The following is a 13,066-nucleotide window of genomic DNA, read 5'->3' on the forward strand; positions in this document are numbered from 1 at the left end:
TAGGCCAATTTCTTGTCTCATATATCATTTCTGGTGTCTCATATAGATTGTTTTGTTTCTATCACTCCCATTTTGTTCTACCTTTTTCTTAAAAAAAACTACGGGCTAAATAACGTTTCTGTTTCCCAAGAGGTATATTGTTGTCTTAGGATGCAAGTTGTGCTTGCGATAGTATGATGAGAATTTTATCTTTTCAAAATGGGCTATGATGTGAATTGTCCTTTTATTAGTGAATTTCATCATTCTTGCAAAAAGTTGAAATGCAAAAAAGATTGCATGCCTTGTTGATGCATCACAAATCCTATAACTAGACCGACATCCATATCAATCAAACATAATAAAAGCCTAGAAGGTATATGACAAAATAATGTATAAAACGAAAAAACTTTTGAATTAAACCTAACTCGGCGTCATATGTTAACACAAACGAACTTCAACACTAACACACACAAGCAAAAATGAACCATGCCAAGAAGGTTGAGATAGAGATGGACTCAAGTTGTTGCTGTCAAGTTGATCTAGGGCGAGGAGGTTGAGATAGAGATGGACTCAGTTGTTGCTGTCAAGTTGATCCAGACCAAGGAGGTTGATAGATCGGTCTACTCATCGCTTATTATAGAGATTAGATACCGTATGTCTCTTCGTGATTCTTGTATTACTCATGTTAATCGTAGCCAAAATGAAGTTAGTGATACTATAGCCAAATTTGCTTGTGTAGAAGGCAGAACCATGACTTGAATTGGCTCGGGTCCTTCGGACGCTACGGAGGATTCTACTATTGATTGTATGAACTGCTTTAGTTGAGTAATACAATATTTCACTCGCAAAAAAAAGAAAAAAAAGAAAGAAAAAGAACAATGTTATTGAATTATATCCTCTTCTGAACCGAACAAGCACAGATGCCCTGTGTTGGCTTCGATTCCCCCCTATGCGAATTCAGTTCCCCCCACTGAACAGCGAGAAAAGATTGAACGACGCGAGTGTGGTTCCATTCCGCCACTGAGTCCAATCGATTCCCCAGAGGATGCTTCGGCGACGGCGTCCCGTCCGGTGGGTGACTCGTGGGGGCGGGATGCGGCAACAGCGGCCCCCAGCCCATTCGATCTGGCGTCGGGTTCGATTATTTGTTAAGGGTATCGACTTCCAAGAACAACAATTCAATTCAGAGAGGCACTCCATTGTGTCCAAGGATTTTCACCAGTAAGGCTTCATTGCCCCCATATTTAGGTTCCTTTTGGAAGAGGAGTAGATTATCTCATCCTCAGCAAGAATGCAAGACAGAATCTTGAGATGGAACTCTTGGAAGAGGAGGAGATTGCAAGTACTGTATTTAGCAATAGCTCTGCAGATGGAACTAAACAAAGTAGATGTAGATCTGCAATCTTCAGCAGGTTGAGGTCCCCGGGCTGTTTCGTTCTTTATTATGCGTATGAGTTTTTCATTGTGTACTTCAGGGATCATTTTCAAATTTCAATGTCAATGGGCACATGGGCAACATGCGTGTATGCAAATGTCCACACCTACCGAGGTCGGTTTTGTTTTGTCTTCCTAATCTCATTGTTTTGTTTTATACTTGTCGGCATCATGAATGAGTACATTACACTTTAGAGCTGGAGGTTGCTTTCTCCATTGTACTTGTATCTCGAAGACTTCATGTAGCAAACCTGCATGCTCTTGTAGAGGCTCAATTCACCATTAGCCGCAAACAAAAGGGGGGCTGGTGAAGCGATTATTTCAACTATCCCATCGACAGAGCTAACATAACATCTTTGCCCTGCTAGCCGTTTAAGAGCAGTATATGAGAGTAGTAGTGCCTGATGACTCAGTAGTCATCATGTACCCTCCCTGTTACCTATTCTATTCTTCCCTAATCAGAACCTGTAAAGCTTAATTTGTTCCCTCTTTTGGCAAAATACGGGCTTTTGAGCATTATTCACTTTACTACTGAGTCTGCTACCATACAAGGATCCAACTCCTTTACAATCATTTGGCCAAGACAATAAATTGCTACCCAACAGATAACAATTGATGGTGAGGCTTCTGATTGGCAACCTCAACGGCTAAGTGGCCTCATCACTAATCCGAGCCCATGTTATTTCTTATCATTAACAAAAGGGAGCAAATAGGACAGTTCAACCATCCTGACGCACAAGGTTAAAAAAAAGATATTGTTGTTTTGTGTGACAATAAGACCTCGTGTCGCGCATTGCTTTGAGTAACTCAGTCCTATAAAGACAAGCTGAGGATCTCCTGCAAGAGCCAAGCAAGCAATGCATATGCAGGTGTGGTAGAGTGGAAGCATTCAGATCCAGGTACCACAGGCCTTCTCCTCCCTTGGTTAGTCCTCTACCTCTCTATAGTTTCTTGCATAGGCGCTTGAAAGTTGGATGCTGGAACACATGAGTTTTTCCACATTTTTCTTCGTTTTTCTGAGATAAAGGCTATGAAACTTGCATTGATGATTTGCACAAGGGATGGATACAGGGGTCATCGTCTATTCCATAATGATGCTCAAATAAACATGTCACATTAAACAAAGATGTGATGTCCCTAGAAAGCTTATTTAGGGTAAAATAAAGAGAGGGGAAGCAATGCGGATGGTGGAGCCAAAAGGAGTAGCGAAGGAAATGGAGTTTTTCCAGGAAACATGGGAAACACATAGAATTTTGCGTTGGGTGGCTAGCACTTCATTTCCATTATTCTTTTCTATCTTAAGTGGAGATCGTTAAACTGGATCGTGATTAAGCTCCTTTTTCCAAGAATTATCTGTGGCTCTCTCATTCTAAGTTCTAACTATGCATATGTCTGTTGCCTACACATCCAAATAGCTGATCTGCTTCAACCCAAACGGTGTCTGTACTGTAACCAAGATGGGAAGTGCAGGTTTAGAGCAAACAAAGGTAAGGGCAAGCTTTTTCGATCAAGGCTTTTCTTTAGAAATGCTTCGCTCCGTACTGTCTTTGCCTTCATCAGCAAACTAAACTGGCACTAATGGGTTCCTTTTTTTAAAACTTTAGGCGCGCTCGCACATCAATTGTGCACAACCAGCGACAAGAACCTGGCAGAGGAAATTTGACGATGAAGGCAAGAAGATCGAACTGTTTAGCATGACCATGAATGATATGATATCAATCGTACGTATTTGAACATACTTTATAGCTCCCAGGTTTCTGTGTTGATCATATTTTGAAGAATATGTAAGGTTCAAAATTATCAAAACGGTAGATCATTTTGAACATGACTAGTTCATTCATTTAAAACGAAAGTGATGCAAAAAAAGGTTCAAAATTATCAAAACGGTAGAGCGTTTTGAACATGACTAGTTCATTCATTTAAAAAGAAAGTGATGCAAAAAAGGTTCAAAATTATCAAAAAGAATACTCTGTTTGAGAACTCTCCCCTACTCTTCACTTTGCAAGACCTGTCACACTTGGCAATGATACATGCCGCTGGCTTGCTCAGCCATGCCATCAAGCAACTGACTGATGAAACAACACTGTTGTTGGCTTTGAGCAACAAGTACTACATACGTTATTCCTCTGTGAACTTAATACTAACCAAATTCCTGTTGGTGGTCCTTCAGATACCCATGGTTCTCAAGGGACTGATGATAAATGCCGACCAGAGGGGAAAAGGCCGGGTGAGTGCTCAACGTTTAGAAATATATCATCGCTCTTCTATTGTTAAAGCAATTACGTAGATTCACTCTGCTTTGTCATGGAACTTAACAAAACAATTCTTCACTTTTGCGAAGGATATACTCTATGACCCATTCAGGAAATGGATGGACAACTGCTACCGTGGCCTACCCCTTGGTGGCCTTGGGTAAGTTCCAGTCTTTCCTTTGCAGATTATAAATTAGCTATAGGTTCACTATCAATCAGGTACATGTAGGCTTTTCTGTCATCTTGAAGCTTGTCATGGTGGTTTTTAACTCAAAAATGTTTTCCATAGATGATTGAACTTTACATGGTACTCCCTCCATCCGAAAATACTTGTCATCAAAATGGATAAAAAGGGATGTATCTAGAACTAAAATACATCTAGATACATCTTCTTTTATTCATTTTGATGACAAGTATTTCCGGACGGAGGGAGTACATGCCTGTTCTCAAATCACATCCTCTTTTATCAGTTCAGGAAGCATTGGGAGAAGCTACAGAGGGTACTTTCAGCATTTTCAGATATTCCCAGCATTATATGAAGAGAAGCCTATCCTTGCAAACCAATTTTCAGTAACTATACTTAACTCTTCCATTTCCCAATTGGCGATTCCTAGTGTCACTCTTAAGTCTTAACTGTAAAGAACTTCTAATGGTTGACACTATTCACTTGTCTAGGCATTCGTCTCGCGTCCCAATGGAAAGAGCTACTCCACGGTGTTGGCTGCACCGACTGCTGATGCTCTCAAGTAAGCTGTTGATCTCAACAGGATTATTTCTGGTCATTAAAATGGACCAGAGATATCATTCATTGTGCATACTTGCAGGGGAGTCGATAAGGCAGCTATTGGATCTTGGGACTGGAAGCTTAAGGAGAAAAACTGTACTTATCATGCCTTGTTCCCAAGATCTTGGACAGTTTATGATGGTAAATTCCTAAAAGCAATAAGGTTTTGTATGCACTTTTATATTTTACCTGATAGATACATGTCCATGAACTGAAGATGTTCTGTGGTACACTATACTAATTGCAATGTAGGTGAACCTGACCCTGAAATCAAGATCACCTGCCGTCAGATATCACCAATCATCCCTCACAACTACAAGGAGAGCAGCTTTCCTGTTGCAGTTTTCACATTTACGGTACATTTTCTTCTTCGGCAACTTAATCAAAATAACACGACATGTACTTTCCCCTGTTGCAGTTCAGCACTTAATTTTGATCGATGAGTCTTGCAGGTGCAAAATTCTGGGAGCACACCTGCAGATGTAACATTGCTCTTCACATGGGCTGTAAGTGCAACAAGCCAACGTGGTGCCCTTTTAGCATGAAGATAAAAACGCCTTATCAGTGAGGACCTAATATGTATTTTGTTCATCCTCCAGAATTCAGTTGGTGGGAGATCAGAGCTGACTGGAAATCACACCAACTCCAAGATGATGTAATGAACGTTAAATTCGTTTTTCCGCGCACTTTGTGTTTCATGCTATGCAGCAGCAATCTCTCTACAACCTTAATTACTTATTGGTTCTTGCCATTCCTTTTTATGTTCTTACACAGGGAGCATGATGGTGTGCACGGTGTTCTTCTGCATCACAGGTGTGTCAAATATTTCGTTTCGCAGAGCTTCAAATGATACAGAACTGCGAACATAACAGCAAACTTGGGATGGCACCAATGTAGGACTGCGGATGGGCACCCGCCGGTGACGTTCGCGATCGCGTGTCAGGAAACAGAGGACGTCCGCGTGACAGACTGCCCTTTCTTCACGATGGGGTCGTCCGACTCCGGCGACTTCACGGCCAAGGACATGTGGGAGGAGATCAAACAGCACGGTTCCTTCAGCGAAACCCGCACCAGCAAAGAGCCAAGGGCGTCGAAGCCCGGATTATCCATCGGAGCGGCGGTCGCAGCGACGACGACAGTGCCGGCAGGGGGAACCCGCGTTGTGTCGTTTGCTCTGTCGTGGTCGTGCCCCGAGGTGAAGTTCCCAGACGGGAAAACGTATCACAGGTGATGTGTTTTGCTAATTCTGCATGGCTAGTTGGTTTTCACTTTCAGTGAGATTTCGATGAATTTTACTAAATTTCAATAATTTCAGTAGACACTTATATTTGCTTTTTTTGTCAAAATATTTCAGTCATTTAAGTTGTACACAAAAAAAATCAGTAATTTGGTGGGTGGTGAAATATTTCTGAAACTGAAATTCAAAACTACTACTGTAGCTGTTTTTCCTTGTAACTGACATGGCTTTCTGGAACAGGAGATACACCAAATTCTGTGGCTTGGATCGAGATGCAGCTGCAGAGAGCTTGGCTCATGATGCCCTTCTTGGTAAGCTCTGGTGATTGATTGTTAGCCATAGGTGGTCAGAATTCTGATGCTCCTTTGCTATTCCTTCTTTGAGTGTAGAACACATGGATTGGGAGTCCAAAATCGAAGAGTGGCAGAGGCCTATTCTGCAGGACAAAAGGCTGCCTGAGTGGTAATCAGCTCGTACTCCCTTCGTGTCTTTTTAGTCCGCGTATAAGATTTGTAAGTCAAACGTAGTAAGGTTTGATTGAGATTATAGGGAAAAAATATCAACATTCACAATATGAAATCGATATCATTAGACTCATCATTGAATTAAATTTCATATTGTATATCTCTAGTATTGTAGATGTTGATAATTTTGTATATAAATTTGGTCAAACTTTATAAAGTTTGACTCAAGACAAATCTTATATGTGAAGTAAAAAAGAAGAAACGGAGGGAGTATCACTTTGCTCAAGTGTCTCTTCACAGTTTTTCCCATGGCATTATAGTTGACATCCTTTACACACCCAGAATTACTTCCCAGTCTGCAAAACTTATGTAGTTGCAGATCATTCCAGGGTATAAAATCGCAAGGGGAGAAATGATTTATATGTACTTGCTACCTAGAGTACTAATAATCGATGTCATGTTTGTCTTCAGGTATCCGGTTGCATTGTTCAACGAACTCTACTATCTGGTCGCTGGAGGCACCATATGGACAGGTGAATGCTCATCTCCATCACTATCAGCCAAGTATGATCTGCCGTAACGGATTCGTAGCATGGAGCTGACAACAAAATCTCTGTGTCAAATGTCACAGACGGACGGCCTCCAAAGATGAGCGTCGCCTCATCGGGGACGGGGACGGAGCCATTCTCCCTCGACGTGTTCCGCGCAGACCTGCAAGGCACCCCGGTGGTGGACGGCGTCCTGAGCGAGATGACGTCCGTGACGGAGGACCTGCACTCGGCGGCGGCGTTCGGCGCAACGCTGCTCGCCGACGGCGAGGAGAACGTGGGGCAGTTCCTGTACCTGGAGGCGATGGAGTACCACATGTGGAACACCTACGACGTCCACTTCTACGCCTCCTTCGCGCTGCTCTCCCTCTTCCCGGAGCTCGAGCTGAGCCTCCAGCGCGACTTCGCCCGCGCCGTCCTCCTCCACGACCCGCGACCCATGCGCACCCTCAACGGCAAGACCGTGCCGCGCAAGGTCCTCGGCTCGGTGCCGCACGACGTGGGGCTGAACGACCCGTGGTTCGAGCTCAACGCGTACATGATCCACGACCCGTCGCGGTGGAAGGACCTCAACCCCAAGTTCGTGCTGCAGGTCTACCGGGGCGTCGTCGCCACGGGCAACGTCGCCTTTGCCAGGGCGGCGTGGCCGGCGGTGTACCTGGCCATGGCCTACATGGACCAGTTCGACCGGGACCGGGACGGCATGATCGAGAACGAGGGCCGCCCCGACCAGACGTACGACCTGTGGTCCGTGTCCGGGGTCAGCGCCTACACCGGCGGGATCTGGGTCGCGGCGCTGCAGGCCGCCGCTGCCATGGCGCGCATCGTCGGCGACGGCGACGCCGAGTGCTGCTTCCGTGCGCGGCACCTCAGGGCGAAGCGCGTGTACGATGACGAGCTCTGGAACGGCACCTACTTCAACTACGACAACAGCGGCGGCAAGACGAGCTCGTCCATCCAGGCCGACCAGCTCGCCGGGCAGTGGTACGGTCACGTGTGCGGCCTGGAGCCGGTCGTGGAGGAGGAGAAGGCCCGGAGCGCGCTGGGGACGGTGCTGGACTACAACGTCATGCGGGTGAAGGGCGGGACGGTGGGGGCGGTGAACGGGATGCGGCCGGACGGCACCATCGACATGTCGTCGACGCAGTCCAAGGAGATATGGCCCGGCACCACCTACGCCGTCGCGGCCGGCATGATCCACGAGGGCATGCTGGAGGCCGCGTTCCGGACGGCCAAGGGCGCCCACGACGCCAGCTGGTCCAAAGACGGCTTCGGGTACGCGTTCCAGACGCCGGAGGCTTGGACGGCGGAGGGCGGCTACCGAGGGCTGCACTACATGCGGCCCCTCTCCATCTGGGCGATGCAGTGGGCGCTGTCGCCGCCGGAGCTCCACAAGGACCTCGGGCCGGGAGCCTCGCCGGGGGACGCGTCGGTTGGGCAGGACAAGTTCGAGAAGGTGGCGAGCATGCTGAGGCTGCCGGAGGAAGTGCAGCACAAGGGATTCCTCCGGGCTCTCTACCATATTCTCCGGCAGGTGGTGCTCCCGGCATGACACCTCCAGCTCTGCATGATGCTGGACGAATAAATTTGTCGGTTGATTGGATAGAAGTCCCCGCAAGGCTGCTCGCGCTGTTGGAGTGTTCTTCCTCCTTTTTTTTGAAAGATCCGGTTTAAGCCAGCTTCATTGATTTAGGAGAAAGCATGCGGGAAACAGTGGTGATCAAGTGATCGGGTGAAAAGCTAGAGAAAAACAGGAAAAAAAAAGAGGCGGGCCTCTAAGCATGCTGCGCCAGCAAGCCTCCATTGACTCCCTTTGATGGCCTGGATCACGTCTTCCTCCCTTGCATCTTGGCTCGAAAAACGCAGGCGTTTCTCTCCTTCCAGATGCGCCATGCAACCAAGATCAGCATGGTTTTGACTCCTTTTCTGAACCTCGCTGGGGTGTGCCTGATCAGCTCCTGGCAGTGATGTAAAGGGCTGTGGTGCGGCGGCATGATCTTCCTCAGGAGCTCGCAGCCAGTCCATGCCGCGGCCTTCCGCCAGATCGATCTGGTGAAGGGGCATTCCCACAGCAGGTGTACCGAAGACTCCAGACTTCTGACGCAAAGCCCGCATAAATAACTGTTTGGCCATCCTCCTACGCTGCAGCCTGTCGTTGCATCAGAGCCGGTTGTTGTGCAGCAGCCAAGCGAACATCTTGGTGTTCCCCGAGGCCCAAGCTTTCCAAATGACATTGCTGAAGCCCGTGCTAGGCAGAGATGGGAATTGCATTCGGTTGCCTGGGCGGAGTAGCAGTCATCACCGCCAGGGGTCCACTTGATCGAGTATGGTTCCCGAGCTCTGAATTCGGCGCCAAAGCTAGAGAAACTCTGTGGTGATGTCGATGGTGTTGTCGTGGCACAAGTCCCTAATCCAAAGATCATTTTCGAGCGCCCCTGCCACCGTGCAATTTTTGTGCATGGTGTGTTTGAAGTTTGGACAAACTCGGGAAGGAGGAGCATAGGGGCGCGCCACCTAGCCAGGAGCTCTTCCAGAAACTTGATGTTCTGGCATTGCCGATCACCACCTTCGTAGCCCTCGCGAACGCGTCCTGGTTGTTCTGATCGCAAGGCAGAGGAAAGGACGTCCATGGCCACGCCAGATGCTACCAAGCAAGCCAAAACTAGCGCAACCTGAGCGCCAAACTGAAGCGATGCAGGTCGAGCACGCCGAGGCCTCCCTTCTCCATCGGCGAGCACACCGAGCTCCATGCTACCTTGCACTTGCCACCCGTCAGAGCCTCCTCCTGGGCCCAGAGGAAGCGGCGCTGTGTCTTGTCAGCCTCCTTTAGCGTTTTCTTTGGGACCTTGAGCACTGAGAGCACGAAGGTGGGAAGCGCGGACAACACCGAACGCACCAAAACGCGTCGGCCCGCCAAGGACATCAGTTTGCCCTTCCAACTTGCCAGCCTTGCTTTGATTCTGTCAATGAGGAACTGAAAATGCACCAGGCGCAATCTTTTGGGAGTGATCGGCGGCCCTAGGTAGGTAGTGGGGAAATCTGCAATTTGGCCACCGAAACCGTGTAGCATATCCGACAACAGAAGCTCACCGCAATTGGTCGGAATCACTGAGGACTTGGCATGGTTCAGCTTCAGCCCCGACGCCTGTCCGAAGAAGTTCAGCAACTCCAGCAGGGTGTCGACGTCCTCTTTCACCATGTTTGCAAAGATGACAACATCGTCAGCATATAGGCTGACGCGCATGCTAGCTTCCCGGCCTGGTAGCGGTGCGATGATGCCTCGGCTGGCAGCAGTGTCTAACAGGCGGTACGGAGGGTCAAGTGCCAGGATGAACAACAACGGGGACAGGGGGTCGCCCTACCGGAGCCCGCAAGCATGAAAGAACCCCGGTCCAGGAGAGGATCAAGGAGATCTAGTCTCTCCACCTTGACGAGAGCCCCATGCGCTGCAGCAGCTCAAGCAGGTAGGCACAGGAGATGGAATCAAAGGCCCGAGCAAAATCCAGTTTGAAGAACAAAGCTTTGCCTTTTCTCTATATGAAGCATCCAGACACAACCCTGAACATACTGAAAACTGTTGTGAATGCACTTCCCCTTCCGAAAAGTTATTTGCGTTGGAGAGATCACTCCGCTAAGGGCAGATGATAGCCGGAGCGCCAGCACCTTAGAGATCAACTTCGCCATGCAGTGAATTAGGCCGATTGGCCTAAAGTGGTTGAGCTCGGACGCACCATCCTTTTTGGGCTGTAAGACAATGAGAGTGAAAGAACTTGTGGTGCCCCCATGTGTGGTTTTGGTAATTGATGACATTCTCTATGGACTAATGGTTGCCTTGAGTTATATTTGAAGGATTTGTCTATAGGCATTTCTTGAAGTCCATGTGTTGGTTTCAAGGAGTTTATGAGTTGACCAAAGTGATATTCAAGGAATTATCCAAAGATTGGTCATGTAGAAGTCATGATACAAGGTTGATCGAGACTAAGTTAAAGTGTGAATCTAGGTGATCAACACGCAAAGCGTAGAAGATGTACCGAAAGGGATCAAGTGATCCCATGATATGGTAATCATTGTCCATTACGCTTTGTGTACTAACTCATGGTCTATGTGAGAGTTCTTTGTGGGGTTTGATGTGTTTCCATGGGCTTGCGTCAAGAGTAAGATATCATACAACCCAACAAGGATGACATCAAGTGGTGATCGTCATCAAGTTTGGGTGTGCAAGTTCAAGTGGAGCATCACAAAGAGATCATGCTTGAAGCTTGCCATCCATTGTGGTGTCAATGGACTTGTGAAGATGTGTCGAAGAGTGGCTCACCCATAGTGGAGTATGGGGGAGCTATCAACTAGTCTTCATCGAGCCAACGCAATCAAGGAAGGTGGTCCAACTTGAGGAAGTCAAGATTTTCATCATCTAGCTCAAGTGGACTATGTGCAAGGCAAAGGTTTGCCCTTGATAGGTTTTATATTTTACCGGTCTCACGGTGGTAGTTGGGAGACCGGGTTATATGATCGATTGTTGTACTATCAAGGGGGGCTCTCATGTTAGTAGCTTGATCATATCATTCGTAGATAGCTCAAACCATTGAATACTTGCATCATCCTTCTTGGTTCTTGTTTGGTGTTTCGCTTTGTGAGTTTTAGAGCTTTTGGTCATCCTCATGACAAGCTCGAGTTCATCGAAAACGGAGTTCACATGCATCTTCTTTGATGTTTTCGATGTTGGGGTTTTTGCCGGTTCTTCATTCATAGAGGTTTCTCATCTCTATACCTTTGGCTGTTTGGATAGTACTAGTCGTCATCTATCCAACAAACTTGAGTTTGCTCATTTTGGAGCTCATTTGCAGAAGTTTTGGCAGTTCTGGTTTTCTTGTAGACATATGTTTCTATGCTTGTGAGCCGGAGGCCTCAAGCGGTAGTACCGCTCTAGTAAGTGGTAGTACCGCTGCCCTGTGTCGCGGCTACTACTGCCGCTTCTGGGAACTCGGCTTTTGTGTCGGGTTTGCATGGAAGTGCAACGGTAGTGCGAAGCTGTAACACCCCAGATGTAACTTTCCCAATTTGTACTCGAACTCTTGCCGTTTTCGGCGTTAAGTTATTTTATTTTCTCGGGTTCGGGTTTTTGTCTCCATGTGTTGTCGTTATTATCATGCATCTCATATCATGTCATCATGTGCATTGCATTTGCATACGTGTTTGTCTCATGCATTCGAGCATTTTTCCCGTTGTCCGTTTTGCATTCCGGCGCTTCGTTCTCCTCCGGTGGTCATTTCTAGCTTTCTTTCGTGTGAGGGGATTAAACATTTCCGGATTGGACCGAGACTTGCCAAGCAGCTTTGGTTTACTACCGGTAGACCGCCTGTCAAGTTTCGTACCATTTGGACTTCGTTTGATACTCCAACGGTTAACCGAGGGACCGAAAAGGCCTCGTGTGTGTTGCAGCTCAACACCCTTCCAATTTGGCCCAAAACCCACCTAAACCTGCTCCATCATCTAGAGCGTTCGATCACGATCGCGTGGCCGAAAACCGCACCTCATTTGGACTCTCCTAGCCCCCTCTATGCCTATTTAAAGAACCCCCATTCCAAATCTCGGATCCCCTCCCCGAAACCCTAGTCTCCGTCGTCTCCACGCGCCGCCGGACAATTTCCCGTGGGCCGGACACGTCCGGATCAACCCCGCCGCCGCCACGTGTCGCCTTCTCACTGGTCCGCGCCGCCGCCCCACTTCGTCGCCGCCGCCGGCCCGGGAGGCCCAGATCGGGCCCCCGAGGCCCATCCGTCGCCCCGCGCCTCCCTGCTCCCCGCCGCCGCATCGCCGCCTCCCTTGCCAACGCCGGCGACCGGAGCTCCCCTCCGCCCGCTCCAGCCACCGCGGTCGTCGCTGCCCCGCCGCGCGGTCGTCGTCGCCCCGCCGCTCCTCGAAGCCCGCCGCCGCCAGCACCGGCCGGGGAGAGCCCGACCTCGCCTCCCTTTCTTCTCCCCGCCGACGAGCCGACCTCGCCGGAGCTACAGTCCTCGTCGGAGCCACCTCGGTTCGCGTGCCACCAAAACCCTAGATCTGGTGGTGTTTTTTCTAAGTCCCTGGAATTTTCTAGTCCAAGTGCTCATGTTCATAGCCTCGTAACTTTTCATCCGTAGCTCCGATTCATGCATATAGCATATCAAAATGTTCATTTCAGAGAGTACATCATTTCATTCCATTGCATCATTTTCATTTGAGTTCATCTGGATGCCCGAAATGCTGTTAGAAGAGGGCTACTTGAGATAATTGTCAGATCTGCTACTCCATTTAGACATTTGTCATTTTTGCCATGATTAATGTGTGCATGATATGCCCTGATGCTCTACATATGTTTTGTTAAGGGTTTT

General features: G+C 48.1%; 1 protein-coding gene across 1 annotated transcript; it reads left to right on the forward strand.

Moving 5' to 3' along the window:
- The first annotated feature begins 891 nt into the window (after nucleotides 1–891).
- LOC125520174 (uncharacterized) lies at nucleotides 892–9,703 on the forward strand. Its single transcript, XM_048685015.2, has 17 exons — nucleotides 892–2,337; nucleotides 2,829–2,900; nucleotides 3,018–3,134; nucleotides 3,584–3,640; nucleotides 3,755–3,825; nucleotides 4,136–4,235; nucleotides 4,341–4,411; nucleotides 4,490–4,590; nucleotides 4,702–4,805; nucleotides 4,902–4,955; nucleotides 5,049–5,104; nucleotides 5,224–5,262; nucleotides 5,347–5,676; nucleotides 5,927–5,997; nucleotides 6,076–6,148; nucleotides 6,622–6,683; nucleotides 6,782–9,703. The coding sequence occupies exons 2-17, from the start codon at nucleotides 2,871–2,873 to the stop codon at nucleotides 8,248–8,250; spliced, it is 2,805 nt and encodes a 934-aa protein (XP_048540972.1). The 5' UTR covers nucleotides 892–2,337; nucleotides 2,829–2,870; the 3' UTR covers nucleotides 8,251–9,703.
- Nucleotides 9,704–13,066: the final 3,363 nt, after the last annotated feature.

Source organism: Triticum urartu, chromosome 7A (genome assembly GCF_056163025.1).
Source record: "Triticum urartu cultivar PI428250 chromosome 7A, HENAU_Tu73, whole genome shotgun sequence".
Taxonomy (NCBI): domain Eukaryota; kingdom Viridiplantae; phylum Streptophyta; class Magnoliopsida; order Poales; family Poaceae; genus Triticum; species Triticum urartu.